The following is a 21,912-nucleotide window of genomic DNA, read 5'->3' on the forward strand; positions in this document are numbered from 1 at the left end:
ATATTGCCTGTATTGTGCCTCTGCCTGAGATGAATTTCTACGCTTCTGAAGTATATCAGCATAAACTCTCAAATAATAAAAAACATTTAGGACATGCTCCTGGTAGAAATAATAGATAATGATACAAGCAACAAAAAGTAGGTGATGTTTAACTTGAACATTATTGTGTAAGTACCCAAGAGGTATGACTCATTCTTTGTGCAATGCAATGGGTAAAGTCACGTCAAGGGGAAGCATTGTTTAAATGCCAGTCTGCAGGGGATGGTTACAGCTGAATTGCAAGGTTAGTAATAAATGGCTAGTTGAATTATCAAGTCAACTGTAACATTGTTTCCATATTATCTAGAATATAGTGCGTCCTGAAGGCATAAGATTCTGCAAGATGTACATTTAAACTGTATAGGGCCTGAGGAAAAGTTTCAGTACCTAAATGGATCACGGTCAATTTTTGCAGAATGCGCTTGTTCTTTAATTTAGCAATGATATTATTGGGGTAGCCACCAGGTCATTTGAGACCTCAAGGGATAGTTGTCCGTGCTCGTTTGCGCGTCACCCCAGACTCAGGTAATGGTCCCATGCTCAGGGTTACGAACTACGACAACAGCAGAACCAGCGAATTTTCGGTGGTGGTGGCGGAAGTATTTGAACCTTAAGGGATAACGGCTGCTTACAGGTGGAGGATCCTTTGAGAAGAAGACTTTTGTTTCCTTTAAAGCACACGTGAGGAAGGCAACGGGAAGCCACCTTGTATACTTTTTCCCTAGTCATATTGCTCATTTCTCATGGAAGTTAAAAAAAGGGAGCCTCTTACGAGCAACTGAAGATGAAAGTGCAAGACCATGAGACGTGGAGAAATGAGCAGTCATATAACCGAGAGTGAGACCGGTTTTAAGTAGTTGCTGTGATAGTGGAGTCCAGTTTAACATTGCATACCTCTATCTAGCTGCAATGATCAAAGCTATCCCTTCTATTTTTAGATCCATGTGAAATACTAGATCGGAGCTTGATCACGTAACTTCTTATGGTCCAGCAATTAAAATGCAAAGCTGTGATAGCTCTTTCAAAAGAAAAGGCCACAAAAGATTCTCGCTCGTGGTTATATGACTGTGGTGGTTGCTTATACACCAAGTGAGTAGGCTGATGAATTGATTGAAGATAAGTACTACAATGTTCTTGATGAATGCATGTCAACTGTCCAGAAAGAGGATCTGTCTTGGTGACTATAATTCAGTCTCGGAGTATGACACGCTATTGCAAAATCAAGTCCTAGCACCTCATGAGAGTTCACTCCCAAATAACAACATTGATCACCACCTTGCATTCTGCTGCAATTGTCACTCAGGATTGCAGGATCTGCTTTCCAATGTAAGAATATTTATCACTAGATGTGGTACTCATCCAATGTTGGGGTTACCAAAAATGAAATTGACCTCGTTCTTGGGGGGATGAGGTGGAAATTATTTATGCAATGCACAATCTTCCAGTCTCTAGAGTTCAACTCCAATCATAGATGTGAAGAAAGCTCAAACTAAGAATACAGCAGGAAGAAAGTTCAACCCCAATAAACTGCATGACATTAATGACAATTTTTTATATTGGCTACACATTGTGTCAGGTTTAACAGAATCTTCAAATCCTTCATCACAGAACAGCATCAAAAAGGAATGGGTTCTTTTTATGAATACATTGTGTGACTCTGGCCAAGAAACTTTTGAATCAAGAAGAGGAGCTAAGAAGAAGTGTCTTTCTACATAATGTTGAGACATCACTGAAAGAAGGCACACTGCCTGCCTTTCAGGAAAGTGGCAGAGAACTTAATTTGAGGAGAAGGTGAGCAATAAAGAATGATCAAAGAGCCTGGGCTGATTAGAATCGCAAATGATGGTTTCAGAAAACCAGATGCATTTATAGCATTTAAAAGACTGCGACATCAAGGCCCCTATATTTTTTCCCCTCAAAGCCTCAGATGGATCCCTCTTATACATCAGAACATGCAGTATGAGCAATGGAAAGCATACTTCAACAGTCGACTTAATCATCCACCTGCCCATCCTCTGACATGCTGTCCCAGGCTGCTTCCATGACAGTCCTTGGCCCAAGCATTTTGGTTTCCCTTAAATCATGAGAGGAAGTTGCTAAGATATGAAGTATGTAGCTGAGCAAGGCTCCAGGCTGTTGAGAACTTCTCATAGCTGGTGGGGATGCAATGATTGACTACCTACACCATCTCTTTGATAGGGTGTGACAATTCAAAATTATTCCAAAGGATTGGCATCATGAGGTTATCTTGCCACTTAATGAGGGCAAAGGATTCAGAGCTGAATGTAGTGTCTAATGGGACAGCACCATTCTTTCTGTCACTGGAGTGGTATTTGCTCATATACTTGTCAGATTAAAATCTCTTTAAAAATCATGAGCAATATGGCTTCATTTCTGGCAGTGATCAGATAATGACTCTCAACCCATTGCACATAACTAGCTGGGAACATCATTGCCTAATATATGTAGCCTATGTTGATCGTAAGTCAGCATTTGATTCTGTGTATTGGCCTACACTTTGGCAGATATTTTCCATCTTTAAAGTCATACTTTTGTACTCAGAGACTAACAGCTTGGTGACGTTTGGAGTGATGACAGTCTGGCTTTTCCAATCAACTCTGATGTCAGTCACATCACTCCAGATTCCTTTGCTGAAGTCATAGTTTGGATTTTAGAAAGAAGCACTCAATCCTTGACGAATGGAGCCTCTATCGGTGGTGATTACTTTATGAATCTAGATTTTGCAGGCAATATTGCCCTATTGGCAGAAATGATTATTGCCATTTTTGTTTTAACCCTTGAAACGTTCATGTGAGAATTTGAACCCTGGACTTCCAAGTTAGCTTAAAAGTCCAGGCACTCAGTGACTTACACTGCCTAATATAGAATGCAGATGAGACTGTACAATGCAGGGAGCAGTTTACATATCTGGGATCACTGATCCAGGAGTCATGCTGAAGCACCCAGAAATATGATGCAGCACAGTGGCGCAGTGGTTAGCACCGCGGCCTCACAGCTCCAGCGACCCGGGTTCAATTCTGGGTACTGCCTGTGTGGAGTTTACAAGTTCTCCCTGTGTCTGCGTGGGTTTCCTCCGGGTGCTCCGGTTTCCTCCCACAGCCAAAAGACTTGCAGGTTGATAGGTACATTGGCCTTTATAAATTGCCCCTAGTATAGGTAGGTGGTAGGGGAATATCGAGACAGGTGAGGATGTGGTAGGAATATGGGATTAGTGTAGGATTAGTATAAATGGGTGGTTAATGGTCGGCACAGACTCGGTGGGCCGAAGGGCCTGTTTCAGTGCTGTATCTCTAATCATAATCAAATCATAATTGCACTGATGCATCAGGGAGTAATGGGCCTTGATAACAATGAATGGTCACTGTATCTCCTGTTCCCAACATATATTTGCCTTTGAAATACCCAAGTCACTGCAATTCTCTGCATGCATCGAAGACTTGGACTGTCTTATAGGATGCACAGGCAAATCCCCCCTAATTGTCACAATTGCCAAAAGGTGTTTATGGCATGCTCAGGCTCGACTGGTTACAGGACCTTTCCAGGGCACTCTGAACCCCGGGGGTCGCTGACCTGAAACGTTAACAATGCCCCCGCGGTGGCTGTGGTGGGGAAGAGACGGTCGCCCACCTCCTTCTGGAATGTGTCTTTGCAAAGCAGGTGTGGAAAGAGATGCAGTGGTTTTTGTCAAGGTTCATCCCAAGCAGCTCTGTAACACAGGAGTCTGTGCTCTACGGGCTGTTCCCAGGGACGCACACCGAGCCAAACATCAATTGCTGCTGGAGGACTATCAATTCGGTGAAAGACGCCCTTTGGTCTGCCCGAAACTTGCTGGTCTTCCAGCGCAAAGAGTTGTCCACCACCGAATGTTGCAGACTGGCACATTCCAAGGTCCAGGACTACGTGCTGAGGGACGCACTAAAGCTTGGGGCAGCCGCAGCAAAGGCTCAATGGGGAAAGACCACAGTGTAAGGTCCCCCCACCAAGCTGAACTGAGGGGCTGGATCCATGGGAAACCCCTCGAACTGTATCGTTGATATTTTCAATTGCTGTAAATGTAAAACTGTAATTGGCATGACAATTGTGAAATGGAAGGGTTGTGAAGAAACTCATGATAGTATTGAAGCAAACTGATCTCCCTTGCAATGTTTGTATTTTTTGGTGCTGTTTTGAAACTGTTTGGCAATGTAATTTTTACAGATTTTTATGAATAAAGTATATTTTGGGAAACAAAAGTTAACTCTGCTTCTCTCTCCATAGATGCTGCCAGACCTGCTGAGTATTTCCAGCACAAAAACAAGGAATGCTGTATTTCCAGCACTTGTTTTTATTTAATAAGATTAGAACAGTGTGTGAAGGAAACCGTAATTGATTGAAAAGAGAGAAACAACTTAATTCATGTTCATTAGGACGATCTGTAAATGCCTTATGTTTCATCACAACCAGCATGGACTCGGTGGGCCGAATGGCCTCCTTCTGCGCCGCAAATTACTCATAAGTGTTTTAGTTATGAATCCTTTCTCACTTATTTACTGTTACTTTACTTTTTATTGAAGGGGAAAAGTTGAATGAAAACTTTGATCAAAATATAACGAAAAGAACTGAACAATTAAAACTTGCTCTGCGTTACCGCTTGGGTGCAATCCCTTGCAGATAACAGTGTTCAGTTGAATTGCGGGTCAGCGCCAAGCGCGACCTCCGCCGGCTGCCTGGGCCAAGCGCGAGCAATGTGCGAGGGCAGGGGGCGCGCGGCTGGCTGGTCGGTCGGTCTGCGGAGCTGTCAATCAGAGCGCGTCACTGGCTGGGTTCAATCAGAGCACAGCGCGCGGCTGGCTCAGGAGCGCAGCTCGAGATCCAGGGACAGAGACAGAGACAGATAGCAGCAGGCAGGAGAAGCGCATTTGTAATCTGCTTCACTCAACGCACAGCCGATAAACTGTGACCGTTCGTTGAAAATAAGGACTGGAGCTGCATAGTTTAGAAGGGGGGGATTAAAAAAGAGAGGAAGGAAAAATCCTCGTGAGAGTTTTAAAAATCTATTATTGTGCTTTTAAATACGCATTGTTGCAACACTAGGAGCAACTTGGGGCGTTTAAATTTTTTCAAGTACCAAAGTGTTCTGAAGTTCAGATACTTTTTTTTGGCGGGGGTAGGGGGAAAGTTTATTGTCAAGTGTGGTCCCTTTTGGGGTTGTCATGTTGAGGAAGCGGTGTGACGGCGCCGGCTTGCTTGCGGTCTGCTTGTTGTGGTCCAGCTGCTGGCGCGCGGTGAGTGGACGGGCACGCGACTGCCAGCCGTGCAACCGGGAAGGGTGCGAGGAGCCGCCGGGTTGCCCCGGTGGCCGGGTCCTGGACGTTTGCGGCTGCTGCCCGGTGTGTGCCAAGCAGAAGGGGGACGCGTGCGGGGAGCCAGGCGCCGAATTCGGCAAGTGTGACACGGGACTGTGGTGTGTGACCGAGAGCCTGGCCGGCATCGAGGAAGGGGAGGACGGGGAGAGCAGCTCCGGACTTGACCGAGGGCCGTTAATGGGGGTCTGCAAAGGTGAGCGGCCAGTTTTAGAAGCCCACTTTCTGTCGCACTCGCTTTGTTCTGCTGTTTTAGGATTGCAGCTGACCTTAAGTGAGGCAAAGCTAGTCGAGTGGCATGAATGTTGCTGTTGGCTTTGGGATGCGTTTGATTTAAAGTGTTGTGCGAAAGCGGATTATAAGATACCTGGCTGCCAGTTGCTCACCTGAGAACAAATATTGATGTCGGATAACGCCACCAAACGGTGCAAACTGTTAAAAACAAACCTAACCAAACTTAGGCTTGCTAAGGAAACCTATCTAGATTTAGTTTCAAAGGTGTAATCGCTATGTTAATATAACTATCAAATATGCGTTGAAAATGGTGAATGCCGGATGCTCGTTTTAATCGTGCTGATGAATGATTGATGCTGTGCCACCAATCTTTTGATATGCCTTAGTGAGGTGGTCAGAATGAAGCTCGACAAATCAGTAAGAGAAAACTTATTTAAATACAACGTGGGTTTAGCTTGTAAGTTACTCGTGTTTAGTGCGCTGGCTGTATCTAACAGCTTAACAAGTACCAGTGGTCTGTTCAAATTTGCATTTAGATATTAAAGTTGTAGCCATGGGTTAACACCTCTTCAGTCAAGTTAATGTTGGATATTTCACGAATGGTGTTTGCAATGACAATTTCAATGTAAACATTTTACAGTAAGACACGTTTGAAAGTTACGTGAGCTAGAAATTGAGATTCTGATTTGTCTCAACTACAGAAGGGACTGTCCACGGTGTCCTTGTGAGGCAATCTTCACAGTTGCAATCAGTTAAACTAAAGAGCACGACAATACGATGTAAATTTGGTCACGAAAGCTAGCTCCTATATGAGTATTAAAAAAATGTTAAAAGTTGACAGAAGTAATAGGTGCTTCTCTGTGCTAAAACTTGCCAATATTTATTCTGTATAGCAGTTGGTAAACTGATTTTAAAACAAAACTGCAATTATTCTAGAATAACCGTATGACAATTGTCCAAAGAGGGCAATCAAAAAATGTCTCGTCTTGATGTACTCCAAGAGTGTTCGGAGTGAAGTAACATTTAGTTTATTTGCCAGATTCCATTGTTGTGCACAACATTGCAACTATGTAGCGAGTAAATTTTCAGATGTTAATTTAAAAAAAACATTTAATGACATTCAAAGACGTCTACAGTGAAAATGTTGCATATTTTTGAACTGTTATTGCAGGGTTAACCTCCTCAGTTTACAGCTGGCTCTTTTGCGAGAGTGCTCTGAGATGGAAATCAGACTGTGGTGGTGATTGCGAAAGCTTCCGTTTATTTCAGGCATTGGATCAAAAAGTGCATTATATGATGCATTGATTTTCTTAAGAATGATATGAAATTAATTTTGTTTTAACTTTCGAAACAAAATGTGGATATTTTATCAGTCATTTTGAGTTGTAGTAGTTCTTTCATGAACGCCATGGACATGAATTAGAACAGGAATGAGTAAGTTGCATTGTGCTTCAGTGTGAATGAAAGTGCGCATGTATTCAGTACGAATGGAGAACAGTTCTTCTCTGGGTGCACAGCCCCTGATGGCACTGTAAATATTGGGCTATAATTTGCTATAGCAGGGCATCGAACAACATATGCCATTAGTTAGACTAGTTTTGAAAGTTTTTGCATGGCAAGTTGCTGCAAGTGAGAGCTGTTAACAGCACAGAGGGGGAAACTGGCTATCTGGGTCCTGATTGGTTAGAGAGATACACAGTTGCCTGCCCTAATTCAATCAGAGTGAAGGATTGAAAAACAAACAGTGCAAGGATTGAGAAGGAAGTGTAAATTAGAAAGGGAGAATTGAATGTCAAATCAGGTACAGAAAGCAATGGAGAGGGAAGGAAAGATTGGTTTGAGAGTAAAAAGACCAAAGAAAAGTTCAGAAAAATGTAATTTGCATTTTAAAAACTCCAACTACAATAAACTACCTGAAGGAATGAGACGCCACACTTGAAATAGTTAATTTATAGTGCCATAGGGGTTAATTGGCAGTAATGAACACTTATCACGGTTTGAAAAGGATACTTACACTTGAAATAACAAAGCCTATCTTTCTGTGACGAGTAGCGTGTAAATACAGCAACTTCATGACATTCTATGCATTTAAGTAGTGAGATAGCAAAATGCCATTTCCGCAAAGCTAATGGAAAACGGCGCACATTGGACAGCAACTTTTTGATATTGGCATTTAACTGTGCATCAACTAGTCACCTGAAGTTGCTGTACAATTTATGCATATGTAATGGGAGCACCATTAATGTTGCCATTATTTTGACAGCAAATTCTGACCCAATATTACTTTGATTCTAAAAGTGAAACTTGTGGTAATTGATTATTATTTCATATGTTACCACTTTGATTTCTCATTTGCGTAAAATACTTTTCCAATATCTAGATGTGAAAATTCTAGGTTGACACTCAAGGTGCAATACTGAGGGAGTGCTGCATTGATGGAGGTGTTGCCTTTCTGATGTGATGTTAAGCCAACACTTACCTTGTCAGAAAGAAGCACAGAAGGAGAGCGAAAACTGATCTACAAGCCAGTAAATCTGACATCAGTCATTGGGAAAATGCAGGAGTCCATTATTAAGGAAGTAGAAACAGCGCACTTAGAAAATCATACCTGGTTAGGCAGGGTCAACAGACTTTAATGAAAGGGAAATAGTGTTTGAAATCTATTACATCTTTTTTGAGGATGTAACAAGGAGGGTAGATAAAGGGGAACTAGTGGATGTCATGTTTGGATTTTCAAAAGGTATTAGATAAGATGCTACAAGAAAGATTGTTGCAGAAGATAAGGACTCATGGGGTTGGGGTAATCTATATACACGGATAGAGGATTGGATAAAAGACAAACTATAGGAATAAATGGATCACTTTCAGGCTGTTCAGGTTGACAGCTGCAAGGCTCAGTGCTGGGGTTGTTTACAATCTATATTAATGACTTAAATGAAAGGACTGAGTGTAAGTAAGCTGTGAGGAGGACACAGTCTGCAAAGGGCTATAGACAGGTGGATGGACAAGACGGTAGCTGATGGAGTGAAATGTGAGGTTATTCACTTTGGTAGGAAGAATAGAGAAACTTTTTTTTTAAATGGTGAGAAACTCTTGAATGTTGGTGCTCAGAGGGATTTGGGTGTCCTTGCACAAGAAGCACAAACTTAACATGCAGGTACAGTGAGCAATTGCGAAGGCAAATGGTACAGTAGCCTTTATTGCAAGGGGGTTTGAGTGTGAGTAAGGAAGCCTTGCTCAATTGTGCAGAGTTTTGGTGAGGCCGCACCTGAAGTACTGTGTACAGTTTTGGTCTCTGTATCTAAGGAAGGATATATTTATCTTAGAGGAAGGTACAATGAAGATTCACTAGATTGATTGCTGGGATGAGTGTGCTGTCCTGATGCAGAGAAATTGAGTAGAATGGGCCTATACTCTTATTGAGTTTAGAAGAAAGGTGACTTATTGAAATGTACAAAATTCTGAGGGGGCTTGACAGGTAGTTGCTGAGAGGCTGTTTTCCCCTGGCTAGAAGGTCTAGAATTGGGAGTCAGTCTCCGGATAAAAGGATTTGCCATTTAGGACTGAGCTGATGTGAAATTTATTCACTCTGAAGGTTATGAATCTTCTAATTCTTTACCCCAAAGCGCTGTGGATACTCAGTCATTGAGAATATTCAAGGATAAAATCAATTTAGATTTTTTGAAAGCTAAGGGAATCAAGGGACATGAGGATCACATGGAAAAGTGAAATTGAGGTTGAAGTTCAGCCATGATCTTATTAAATGGTGGAACAGGCTCAAGGGGCCACATGGCCTACCCCTTCTCCTGTTTCTTATGTTCTTTTTGTCAGGTGGATGTAAAATATCCCATGCACTACTTTGAAGAAGTGGCGGAAAGTTCTCCCCTGTGTCCTGGCCAATATTTATCTTCCAATCAATATCACTAAACAGATTATCTGATTATTCTCGTGTTGCTGTTTGTGGGACCTTAATATGTACAAATTAAACTCCATCAGCTACCTTCTTGTCCAGTTTCTACATTTATAACAGTGACTACACTTTAAAAATACTTAATTGACTGCAAGGTGTTTCAGGATATCCTGAGGTCATGAAGAGCTCTATATGAATGGAAGTCTTTTTTTATATAGCTATTCCAATTACATTTACAACCATAAAATGAACAAACTTCTCATGTTGGTCAAAAAAGCTGCCTTTTTATTAAGTTATAAATCAAGATTGAAATGTAGGCAAAGATCTGGTTATCTCATTGTGCATTCTTTAAAGTGTATACCAGTAGAATTTTGACAGAGGAATGTTCATATAACATGACGGTTCTCCCTGAAGCCAGACATTCTTCAATTTATCCACATCATCCCTTGATGTATTTTACTCACCTTTTTACAGTAAGTCAATAAGATTTCCAGGTGTTAAGTTCAACTCTTTCCAAAGTTGAGATTTTTGCAATCCTGTCTGAAAGATTCCATTGAATGGGTCATTGCAAGATGGGTTAAATCACTTTTTCATTTCTGTCTCCTTTGGTTCTGACTTCAAATATTTTGGGTTTAAGTTGCAAAGAGTTATGAAACAAGTCATGCCTGAGAAAGTGCCAGCAAATCTGAAGAGATGCCTGTCCAGACTAGGCTTTGAGGCAGCAGAGAGCAGGGGTGGCTCACTAATAGTAATTAATATAAAGAAATTAAATCTAAAATCACCTATTGGTGTGCTTGGTACATAAGGTTCTTGTATCTTTGGGGAAGATTGAAATCTTGAAAATCAGATTTTAGGACAATGCATTGACAATTTGGCTGACCATGTTATAAGACGAAGCTGGGGGATGAAACAGTTATAAAAAATATAATAGCAGGTTGAGTGACATAACTGGATTACTTAGCTGTAGTAGAATCATACGGCACAGAGGGCCATCATGCCTGTGCTGACTCTTTGAAAGAGCTATCCATTTAGAACCATTCCCCTGCTCTTTTCACCACAGCCCTGCATTTTTTACTTTTTTCAATTAGAAGGAGAAAAAAAATACTGTAAACCTGTTGTGATGGGATTGGCTTAAACTATCAAAGAGAAAATAATACTTCAGGTAGCTCCAGAAGGCCCCAACAGTTGGGGTCAATCCAAAATAAATACAGGATGTTACACATCAGTTAGTGGAATCTAGGTTCTATTTAACTTGATAGATTGAATGTAAGTATATTAACTGGATCTTTATCACAAGTGGCTTTGTGAGGGGCAGGTCATGCCTCGCAAGCCTGATTGAATTCTTTGTAGATGTGACAAAACACATTGAAGGAAGAGCAGTGGATGTGGTGTATATGGATTTTAGCAAGGCGTTTGATAAGGTTCCCCATGGTAGGCTCATTCAGAAAGTAAGGAGGCATGGGATTCAGGGAAAGTTGGCTGTCTGGATACAAAATTGGCTGGCCCATAGAAGTCAGAGGGTGGTAGTAGATGGAACGTATTCAGCATGGAGCTCGGTGACCAGTGGTGTTCCACAAGGATCTGTTCTGGGACCTCTGCTCCTTGTGATTTTTATAAATGACTTGGATGAGGAAGTGGAAGGCTGGGTTAGCAAGTTTGCCAATGACACGAAGGTTGCTGGAGTTGTGGATAGTGTGGAAGGCTGTTGTAGGTTGCAACGGGACATTGACAGGATGCAGAGCTGGGCTGAGAAGTGGCAGATGGAGTTCAACCTGGAAAAGTGTGAAGTGATTCATTTTGGAAGGTTGAATTTGAATGCGGAATACAGGCTTAAAGACAGGATTCTTGGTAGTGTGGAGGAACAGAGGGATCTTGGGGTCCATGTCCATAGATCGCTCAAAGTTGCCACCCAAGTTGATAGGGTTGTTAAGAAGGCGTATGGTGTGTTGGCTTTCATTAACAGGGGGATTGAGTTTAAGAGCCGCGAGGTTATGCTGCAGCTCGATAAGGCCCTGGTTCGACCACACTTGGAATATTGTGTTCAGTTCTGGTCGCCTCATTATAGGAAGGATTACTAGTAATGTCTATTTTTTTGTTGCGGTGTCATTTGCTACCTACGACACAAGATTTTGGTAGGTGGTCAGCAATGCAGAACTACTGTGTACAATGAAAATGGCGGAATTAATGAATTTTTCTCAACGTGCATAAGTACTGACTTTTTGTAAAAAGAAAGAATCTGAAGAATACATTTGAATCCGAATACAGTTATGTAAATAACCAGCTAACTGATTAGACTAACCGTTCTTGCAGTGTACAGACTATGGGATACTCGACTACTCTGAAGTAACACTCAAATTATTCCATTTGGGGAGTCATGTTAGCTGTGGTACTTTCTCAAATAGAATCTCTAGTGTGGGCTTCAGCATTTTTTTTCAGTAATTCAGCTGCTAATATGTCAAATGCTAACAATGTCAAATGTTTAACAAGTGTAAACAAGAAAATGTTATTGATACGTCAAGCCTGTTTGCTCCTTAAACCACATACAGAAGTCATCTGCTCAGATCAGCAATATCCACAACTCTTATCCTTGTAAAAACTGGAATTATATCCCTTTTAATTTTGATTTATCCTTATCGAGGGATACATGTAATGTACAGTCGCATAATGGAAGTTGTAACAATAATCCTGCTGTGCTGCTAATTCGCACTACAGTGACCTGATGCAGATTCAAGCTTGTGACTATCTGTAATCTGAATTCTTGATCTGAGCTGTGTTATCAAGAGGAGGTTCGGAGCTTATCACTATGTACTCTTCTCCCCACCGTGACCCCACAAGTAGTCAAGTTAATAACTGGTACATGAGTCACCCTATGCCTTTTCATGTTTTAAAAAAAAATTGTTCTTGGACAGAAACATAGCCAGTCTTAGGAGGAGAATGTTCAGTTAAATAAACAACATCTGTATCTTTGGAACAGACAAGGGTCAAAGTCTAGGATCTGGCCAGGCTAAGTGGATCTGCTTACAATGCTCTTACCTTGGAATCGCTGTTTTTGGAAATGTTATACACTGGGTGCTAAATTCAGTTTATATTTGGTACACAAATTAACTGTGCCAGATTCCTTTCAATGAGAAGTCTACACTGTTGTAAGATGCTTATTTCAGTCTGTGTTTCTTATGGCAGTAAGGAGGACAGACCTTTTTTTGCGTTTGAGGCACACCACTTAAAATTTCTTTTTTTTTTGAGGTAAACTGTTTCTGAATGATTTGAAATAACTGTTAGCAGCAAGAAATATTTTCCTCATGCTCCAGGGTTGTGGTACCACTGATAAACATGCTTCAAAGCTTTGGGTGGCATGAAAGGAAGGCCGCCAAGGATGTTATAGAGAAATGAATTAATGGTAAAGGAAAAATAAAATTAATATTGGGGACAAACCTTTATGGCAGAACTATTCCTCACTGGAATTTACAGCCACTAAAAGTTTTATCCCTGTTGTGACCTTAACTTGCAAAATGATTTCCCCCTCATTTGCAATTGCACTTTTGAGTTAGTTCTGGAATCAGCAACTATTTGTGGGTCCAAAGGAACCCATGTCAAAACTATTAGTCATCTAATTCACTCCAGATTTTAATAATGGGAATCTTGTCTGGTTAGGAAAGTCAATTTATCCTGTTAAATTTCAGTTCTATAAAGTTTTGCATATTTCACTTTGAGCACTGTGTGTTTGTCTTACGGATGTAACTGTGTTTAGTTTTGAAAAGATGTGTGCTATTTTTGTCAGTCTATCAAAATGGCTTTTCTTTGTTGGACTCTCAATTACATTTTATTTTCGCCACTTTAAATAGTTGAATTAAATGACTGCAGATATTCAGTTAAATAAACATTTTTTTGTTAATCCTCTCCAACATAGCAGCTAATAATAATTCATTGACAGATGTAGGCTAGAGTATTAGAGGTCACTTTCTTCCAGTTTGGTACTGAGAAATAGCAAGCATTTTAATACCACTGCAGTAAAATGCTCAACTGTAGGATGCTGGCTACCAGCTTCAAGATTTTTAGTGATGCTGCACTTGGCAATGTCTAAATTGCTCCTACTTCTTTTAGCATGTGGACAAATTACTAGGTTTATACACCACCAGCTCTTTTTGAGTCTTGTTTGTTAACATTTGTTTAACAACTGACTTGGTTTGCTGCAGTATATCTCGTGTGTAAATTTCTAATAAATCTAAAAATGTTATGATCCACAAAAGTTTAACATTCTGAAGCAATGTATTCAACCATGTATCTGACAAATGTATACCATATACAAACATTTAATCAACAGAAAGCCTTTTGGTTTCATGTCCGAATTGAAATGAGTTAGTACAAGTGGATTGCAAATGATCTATTTCATTTTAGTGTGGTTAGAAATAAATTGTAGGGTTTATTTTGCCTTTTTTGATTGTGGTATTGGAAAATACAAGATTCTGATTGGCTGAACAGCGAGCTTTCTACTTCAACCTGATTGGAATGCAATCATGCCAACTGACTATGTATTTGTGAGATGTGAAAAATTATGTAGGATGCTAACCAGTGAACATTTTTGGTAGCATTGGAGCAATCCTACTATTGGCCTAGCCGCTTGCCTAAAATGTATGGAAATCTTACAACTAACTATAAGCAAATTTGAAAAAAAAATTGAAAGCGATTGAACAACAGTAATGAACTGTGCACAGTATTGAGAGAATTGAATCTAAGTGATTCAGTTGAAGGGCTCAAGCTACTTATCCATTTCAGTTTGCCAGATTTCTCTTCAATATCTTGTTAAACAGTCCAGACTCAATTTCTTGTTACAATACGTAAAGTACTTTAACAATCTTCTGATGGTTTAATTTTAGCGATATTTGATTCTGATGGAAAGATATAGTTAGCTGTTTTACTTCTGAGCAACATGTTTACCTTCCAAGATAAGGAATGGACCAGGTGGGGTGAAGACAAGCTATTTTTAGTAAAATGAGCAGCCATGAATGGAAGATGCATTTTAACCCTTTGATTTGCCCATTGTGTTTTTCTTTTGCTTTTTTCAACACAAGTAAGCAATAGGGGCCTAGTTGCAGGAAATACTTTTTTTGTTTTGTTCATTTGATAATCCCTCTCCACAAACGCACAAATCTGTGGGTAGGTTGGTGAATTACTTTCCTATTGGCTGCAAAGTGTATTTTCACATGGCAGGAGATGTTGTCCCAAATAAAAGCATGTTAAAAATTGGCTGGTAACTGAATTGGCAAGAGAAGGCCTAAGTTCATTTTTTTGTTGAGCTTTATACAATGTGCAAAGTTCAGTCTTACATGGAGGAGGAGTTAACAGAGTCATATGTAGTAATAGTGATAGAATACAAATCCTGGACATTTTGTGTTGACTCTGAAGATAAACATGGTGTCCTTAAATTACCTGACTACAGTTATGCTGCAATTCCAGAGTTCAGACATCTAGATCAACAGCACATTGATGCCAAATTCAAGGAATGTTTTGTTTCAATGTTTGTACAAAATTATGAGGGGCTGGGGGACTTTAATGCCAGGGTTGGGGCCGACCATGACTCATGGCCCTGCTGCCTTGGGCGCTATGGTGTTGGAAGGATGAATGAGAATGGACAGAGACTGCTTGAGTCGTGTACCTATCATAACCTCTGCATCACCAACTCGTTCTTCCACACTAAGCCCGGTCACCAGGTTTCATGGAGGCACCCAAGATCGTGTCGTTGGCACGATGAGGTGGACCTCATCGTCACAAGGCGAGCCTCCTTAAACAGTGTTCAAGTCACACGCAGCTTCCACAGTGCGGACTGCGACACCGACCACTCCCTGGTGTGCAGCAAGGTTAGACTCAAACCAAAGAAGCTGCATCACCCCAAGCAGAAGGGCCCGCGCATCAACACGAGCAGAATTTCTGATCCACAGCTGTTAGAAAAATTTCTAAATTCACTTGTAAAAGCCCTTCAAAACACTCCCACAGGGGATACTGAGACCAAGTGGGCCCACATCAAAGATGCCATCTATGACTCAGCAATGACAACCTTTGGCAAACGTGCGAAGAGGAATGCAGACTGGTTCCAATCTCATTTTGAAGAACTGGAACCTGTCATAGCCGCTAAGCGCATTGCACTGTTGAACTACAAGAAAGCCCCCAGCGAGTTAACATCCGTAGCACTTAAAGTAGCCAGAAGCACTGCACAAACAACAGCCAGACGCTGCGCAAATGACTACTGGCTACGCCTATGTAGTCAAATTCAGCTGGCCTCAGGCACCGGAAACGTCAGAGGAATGTATGATGGCATTAAGAGAGCTTTTGGGCCAACCATCAAGAAGATCGCCCCCCCTCAAATCTAAATCAGGGGACACAATCACTGACTAACGCAAGCAAATGGACCGCTGGGTTGAGCACGACCTAGAACTGTACTCCAGGGAGAATGTTGTCACTGAGACCGCCCTCAATGCAGCCCAGCCTCTACCAGTCATGGATGAGCTGGACGTACAGCCAACAAAATCGGAACTCAGTGATGCCATTGATTCTCTAGCCAGTGGAAAAGCCCCTGGGAAGGACGGCATTACCCCTGAAATAATCAAGAGTGCCAAGCCTGCTATACTCTCAACACTTCATGAACTGCTTTGCCTGTGCTGGGATGAGGGAGCAGTAGCACAGGACATGCGCGACGCCAATATCATCACCCTCTATAAAAACAAAGGTGACCGCGATGACTGCAACAACTACCGTGGAATCTCCCTGCTCAGCATAGTGGAGAAAGTCTTTGCTCGAGTCGCTTTAAACCAGCTCCAGAAGCTGGCCGAGCGCGTATACCCTGAGGCACAGTGTGGCTTTTGTGCAGAGAGATCGACCATTGACATGCTGTTCTCCCTTCGTCAGATACAGGAGAAATGCCGCGAACAACAGATGCCCCTGTACGTTGCTTTCATTGATCTCACCAAACCCTTTGACCTCGTCAGCAGATGTGGTCTCTTCAGACTACCAGAAAAGATCGGATGTCCACCAAAGCTACGAAGTATCATCACCTTATTCCATGACAATATGAAAGGCATAATTCAGCATGGCGGCACCTCATCAGATCCCTTTCCTATCCTGAGTGGTATGAAACAGGGCTGTGTTCTCGCACCCACACTGTTTGGGATTTTCTTCTCCCTGCTGCTCTCACATGCGTTCAAGTCTTCAGAAGAAGGAATTTTCCTCCACACAAGATCAGGGGACAGGTTGTTCAACCTTGCCCGTTTTAGAGCGAAGACCGAAGTATGGAAAGTCCTCATCAGGGAACTCCTGTTTGCTGACGATGCTGCTTTCACACTGAAGTGTGTCTGCAGAGCCTCATCGACAGGTTTGCGGCTGCCTGCAATGAATTTGGCCTAACCATCAGCCTCAAGAAAATGAACATCATGGGACAGGACGTCAGAAATGCTCCATCCATCAATATCGGTGACCACGCTCTTGAAGTGGTTCAAGAGTTCACCTACCTAGGCTCAACTATCACCAGTAACCTGTCTCTTGATGCAGAAATCAACAAGCACATGGGAAAGGCTTCCACTGCTATGTCCAGACTGGCCAAGAGAGTGTGGGAAAATGGCGCACTGACGCTGAATACAAAAGTCCGAGTGTATCAAGCCTGTGTCCTCAGTACCTTGCTCTATGGCAGCGAGGCCTGGACAACGTATGTCAGCCAAGAGCGACGTCTCAATTCATTCCGTCTTCACTGCCTCCGGAGAATCCTTGGCATCAGGTGGCAGGACCGTATCTCCAACACAGAAGTCCGCGAGGCGGCCAACTTCCCCAGCATATACCCCCTACTAAGCCAACGGCGCTCGAGATGCTTGGGCCACGTGAGCCGCATGGAAGATGGCAGGATCCCCAAGGACACATTGTACAGCGAGCTCGCCACTGGTATCAGACCCACCGGCTGTCCATGTCTCCGCTTTAAAGACGTCTGCAAACGAGACATGAAGTCTTGTGACTTCGATCACAAGTCGTGGGAGTCAGTTGGCAGCGATCGCCAGAGCTGGCGGGCAGCCATAAAGGCGGGGCTAAAGTGTGGCAAGTCGAAGAGAGTTGGCAGGAAAAAAGACAGAAGCGTAAGGGGAGAGCCAACTGTGTAACAGCCCCAACAAACAATTTTTTCTGCACCACCTGTGGAAGAGTCTGTCACTCTAGAATTGGCCTTTATAGCCACTCCAGGCGCTGTTCCACTGACCACTTCCAGGCGCTTACTCATTGTCTCGAGACGAGGCCAAAGAAGAAGAAGAGATAGGGTAGATGGGAAGAGGTGTCAATAACCAGGGGGCATAGATTTAAGGTATGGGGCAGGAGGTTTAGAGAAGATTTGAGGAAAATATTTTTAATCCAGAGGGTGGTTGAAATCTGGAACACACTGCCTGAAGGGGTGGTAGAGGCAGGTACTCTCACAACATTTAAGAAGTATTTAAATGAATGCTTGAAATGCCATAGCATGCATCGCTACCTGCCAAGTGCTGGAAAATGGGATTAGAATAGATAGCTTGATGGCTGGCATGGACGCGGTGGGCCGAAGGGCCTGTTTCTGTGCTGTATAACTCTGTTTTCTATGAACATTTCCAAAGTGGACAATCTTTAGAATAATACAAAGGTTGGTGATAAATATCTAGCCATTTGTCCATAATGAGATAAATCGCCCACATGCTACAAGCATACCTTGTATTAGTTTGTTGCAATTCATTACTTGAAATGCTCCTTGTTAGTAGTTTGAATAAATTAAATTACAAGAGTAGGATAAGGGATCACAGCTTTAAACTGGTGGAAGGCACATTGAGGACGAATATCAGGTTTTTCTCCAGTGATCAACACGTGGAATGGGATCCCAGATAGAATAGTGGAGGCAGAATTCCTAGAATCAACAGCAACAACTTGCTTTTATACTGCACCTTCAATGTAGGAACATGTCCTAAAGTGCTTCATCAGGAACATTACCGAACAAAATTTGACACCTGATACACATGAGATAATATTAGGACAGGTGAGGTAGCTTTTAAGGATTGTCTTAAAGGAGGAGAGAGAGGGGTTTATGATGAAATTCCAGAACTTGGGGCCTAGACGCCTGAAGGTATGGTCACCATAAACTGTCTATGATTCTATGGAAGGCTGGCCAGGAGGGCATTGGAATAGTCAAGTTTCGATGTAACAAAAGAATGGATGGATTAAGGAGGGAATTTCAGAGCTTAGAATGTAGACAGCTGAAGGCACTATTTCACAGCTGAGTGTCGTCAGCGTATGGTGAAATCTGATGTCGTGTTTTCAGAAGATGTCTCAGAGGGGCAGGTTGTAAATGAGAAATAAGAGGGGGCCAAGGATAAATCTTTGGGGGCTCCAGATGTAATGATGCGTGAGTGAAAAGAAAAGGCATTGAGGTAATTCCCTGGCTGTGACTGAATAAATAAGAATAGAGCCAGGCAAGGGCAGTTCCACCTACCAGGGTGACACAGGAAAGGTGTTGGTGAGGTCACCCATGTCAGAGGCTGCAGATAGGTTTAGAAGAATGAGGAGGGATAGTTTACCATGGTCACAGTCACATATGGCTGAATTTCACCTTGGACGGAAGCGGGTTCGCCACCAACCGACGTAAAAGCCAGTGGCGAACCCGCTTCTGTCTAGCCCAGGGATCAGACCCGCTTTAATTGTCCCAAGGCGGGACTTCCACCCGCTAGAGGGAGGGAGTCCCGCCTCAGAGAACTGCTGGCCAGTCATCGGGCCGGTAGCTCTTAGTCCCAGCAGTGCCATCGGGAGCGGTGGGACTGCAGCCCGGCTGACCGAGGAAGATGCAATAAAGCTGGGACTGCAGCTTAGTTGGGGTTGCCTCGCTGGGAGGTTATTCGGTTGTGCCAGCGAGGCAAGGGTGCTTGTTTGTGGGGGGGTAGCATCTTGGGTCCCGGGGCTGGGTTGGGAGGTGGGGGAGGAACTCAATTGGGCACCCTATGTCCAACGGCCATAGCACCACCCCCCACCACCCCACCGGAAAGGCAGAAGGCAGGCAGCTATCTCTGGGCGGCCTTTCACATCCCCAGCACTTTGGCTTGCCACGGGTAAAATACCTGTGGGGTCGGGCGAAGACCCTTAGGTGACCGCAGGACGGGAGGGGCTCCCGGAGCCCCCTGCTCAACTTTACGTCGCCCCCACGCCACCAGCTGGCCTGCCGGGGCAGCGTAGAATTCAGTCCATCGGATCTCATCTGTGGCAGTGACGGAAACCTGATTGGTGGGATTCAAATGTGGCGTTGCAGGAAAGATGGGTACAATTTTGGGAGGTGATAACACATTTGGAGAGGAAGAGGAGGTTGGTGATGGGGCAGTAGTTTGCAAGGACCAGGGATCAAGGGTGGGTTTTTTTTTTAGGAGAGGGGTGATGACAGCAGATTTGAATTGGGGCGAGACAGTATTTAAGTAGAGGCAACTGTTAACTATATCAGTTAACATAAGGGCCAGGAAGGGAATTTGGGTGACCAACAATTTGGGAATAGAGTCAAGGGAACAGGAGGTAGATTTCGTGGACAAGCTAAGCTCGGAGAGGGCATGAGGGAAGATAGGAGAAACATTGAAGAAAGTTGCGAGTTTAAGGCTAGGGCAGGGCTGGAGCCTGAGAGGAAGTTTGGCCTGGCGGGCTAGAGGAAGGGAGGAAAGTAGCAGTCAGTTTAACAGTCTCAATCTTAGTGACAAAGAAATCCAGGAGTTCCTCACATGTTAGAGGTGTGGGTGGAGGAGGCAGGGGAGAGGGGTTTAAGAAGATTCTTTATAGTGAAGAGAATTCAGGGGTTATAGAACAGTACAGCACAGTACAGGCCTTTCGGCCCACGATGTTGTGCCGACCCTTTAACCTACTCTAAGATCAAACTACCTACATACCCTTCATTCTAATAAAAAAGGAGGTCGAGAGAAAATAGGAAATTATAGACCGGTTAGCCTGACATCAGTATTGGTATCAGTAGTGTAATCTACCAAGATTACAACTAGTGGAGTACACTAATTACTGGCATGTTAAAAAACCTCAGTTTTCAAATACATATTTTACTTTAATTTTCATACATCTGTAAAACTTTAAAATTTATTGATTATAAGGAATCTGACTTAAAATTAAGACTTTTCAGTTCATACTCTGACTTTTGCCTTTATTCCCCCAATACGTATGCTCACAGCAGAGGCAACTCTCCATAAAAAGATCAAGGGGGCTAAATTGGATAGTCCCTGAAAAAGGGTGCAGAGATCACAATACACAATTAACCCCCACTCCCTTTGCTTGCATACCACCTGCTTCATGCTGCCTGCTTATTTGAATGATCTCAGCATCGAGCCAGCGCTATTGTGTTCCTTGGCTGGACACATCAGTGGTGGCGGGGGGGGGGGGGGGAGGGTAGTGAGCAGTATTGACAGGAGAGCAGGATCTGATAATGCTATATGTGGTCCAGCCAGATCCAGTAATGAATGGCCAAACTAGTTGTCCACCATAAAGATTTCAATTCTGCATCCCTTGGACTTGGGGGGATTTTATATGTGGATTGTACCAGGAGATCATCCAGATGAGAGAGTAATGGATTTTATTGAGGACAAGGGCATCAAAGGTGGGAGTGAGGGTGTGATTGAGCAGATTGTAGCTGAAGAGCCCATGAGAGTATTACAGAAAGAAGAGATCAACTTTGTTCTGCGTTTTCTTTAAAACAAAAAGTTTAAAATGGGAATGAAAGTTTGGTTAAGCACATCTTGGTAATGCCAAAGTTTCATGAAGAAATCTTCAAAAATTATAGGCGGTTACATTGAGCAAGGTGTATTTATTGGTTTTGATATAGAAGAGTTTTATCTACCTCAATTGATAACAGGAGTAATCTCTGCTGTTTCTGCATGTTGTATCTGCACATCTGTTTTCCAGATTTCTAAATTTGGGGCGTTTTATAAAGTCAGAACATTTTCTCATATGCCTTTCAGTTTTGCTCAAAAAATACCTTTTTTAGGTTTGTTGATAATACAATTCTAATCTAATGTACTTTAAACCTTTTGATGCAAAATACAAATTAACTTCTGGAATCATTGCTGCTTGTATTCAAGTTGCTTGAGCTCATAGTTGTATTGTTGGAACGCTTCAGATAAATTAGAAAATTGAGCTGAAAGCAATTGTTGGAATTTCACTACATTCTTACATTTCCAAAGATAAATGTTAATATTGGGAGTTCCGTGACTCAGTTGCCGTTTGGTTGTCTGGGCAGCTTAACTCTGCATTTGCATCATGCTGAAAGAGAGATGTATTTATGTGCTGAAGGTTCCCGCATTAACATTGATATTTCTCCTCAATCAGTTTGTAGGTTGGCGTCTG

The 21,912-nt window shown here is 42.6% G+C and overlaps 1 protein-coding gene across 3 annotated transcripts in view; it reads left to right on the forward strand.

Annotated features, from left to right (window-relative positions):
• The first annotated feature begins 4,909 nt into the window (after positions 1-4,909).
• The window catches only part of LOC137373908 (cysteine-rich motor neuron 1 protein-like), a 359,636-nt gene continuing 342,633 nt past the window's right edge, over positions 4,910-21,912 (forward strand). For all 3 annotated transcript variants that reach the window (XM_068039487.1, XM_068039489.1, XM_068039490.1), the window contains exon 1: positions 4,910-5,598. In XM_068039487.1, coding sequence (XP_067895588.1) covers positions 5,253-5,598 — 346 coding nt within the window. In that variant the 5' untranslated portion in view covers positions 4,910-5,252. The remainder of the gene's footprint in view (positions 5,599-21,912) is intronic.

The sequence above is a fragment of the Heterodontus francisci genome, chromosome 9 (genome assembly GCF_036365525.1).
Source record: "Heterodontus francisci isolate sHetFra1 chromosome 9, sHetFra1.hap1, whole genome shotgun sequence".
NCBI classification, from domain to species: Eukaryota; Metazoa; Chordata; class Chondrichthyes; order Heterodontiformes; family Heterodontidae; genus Heterodontus; species Heterodontus francisci.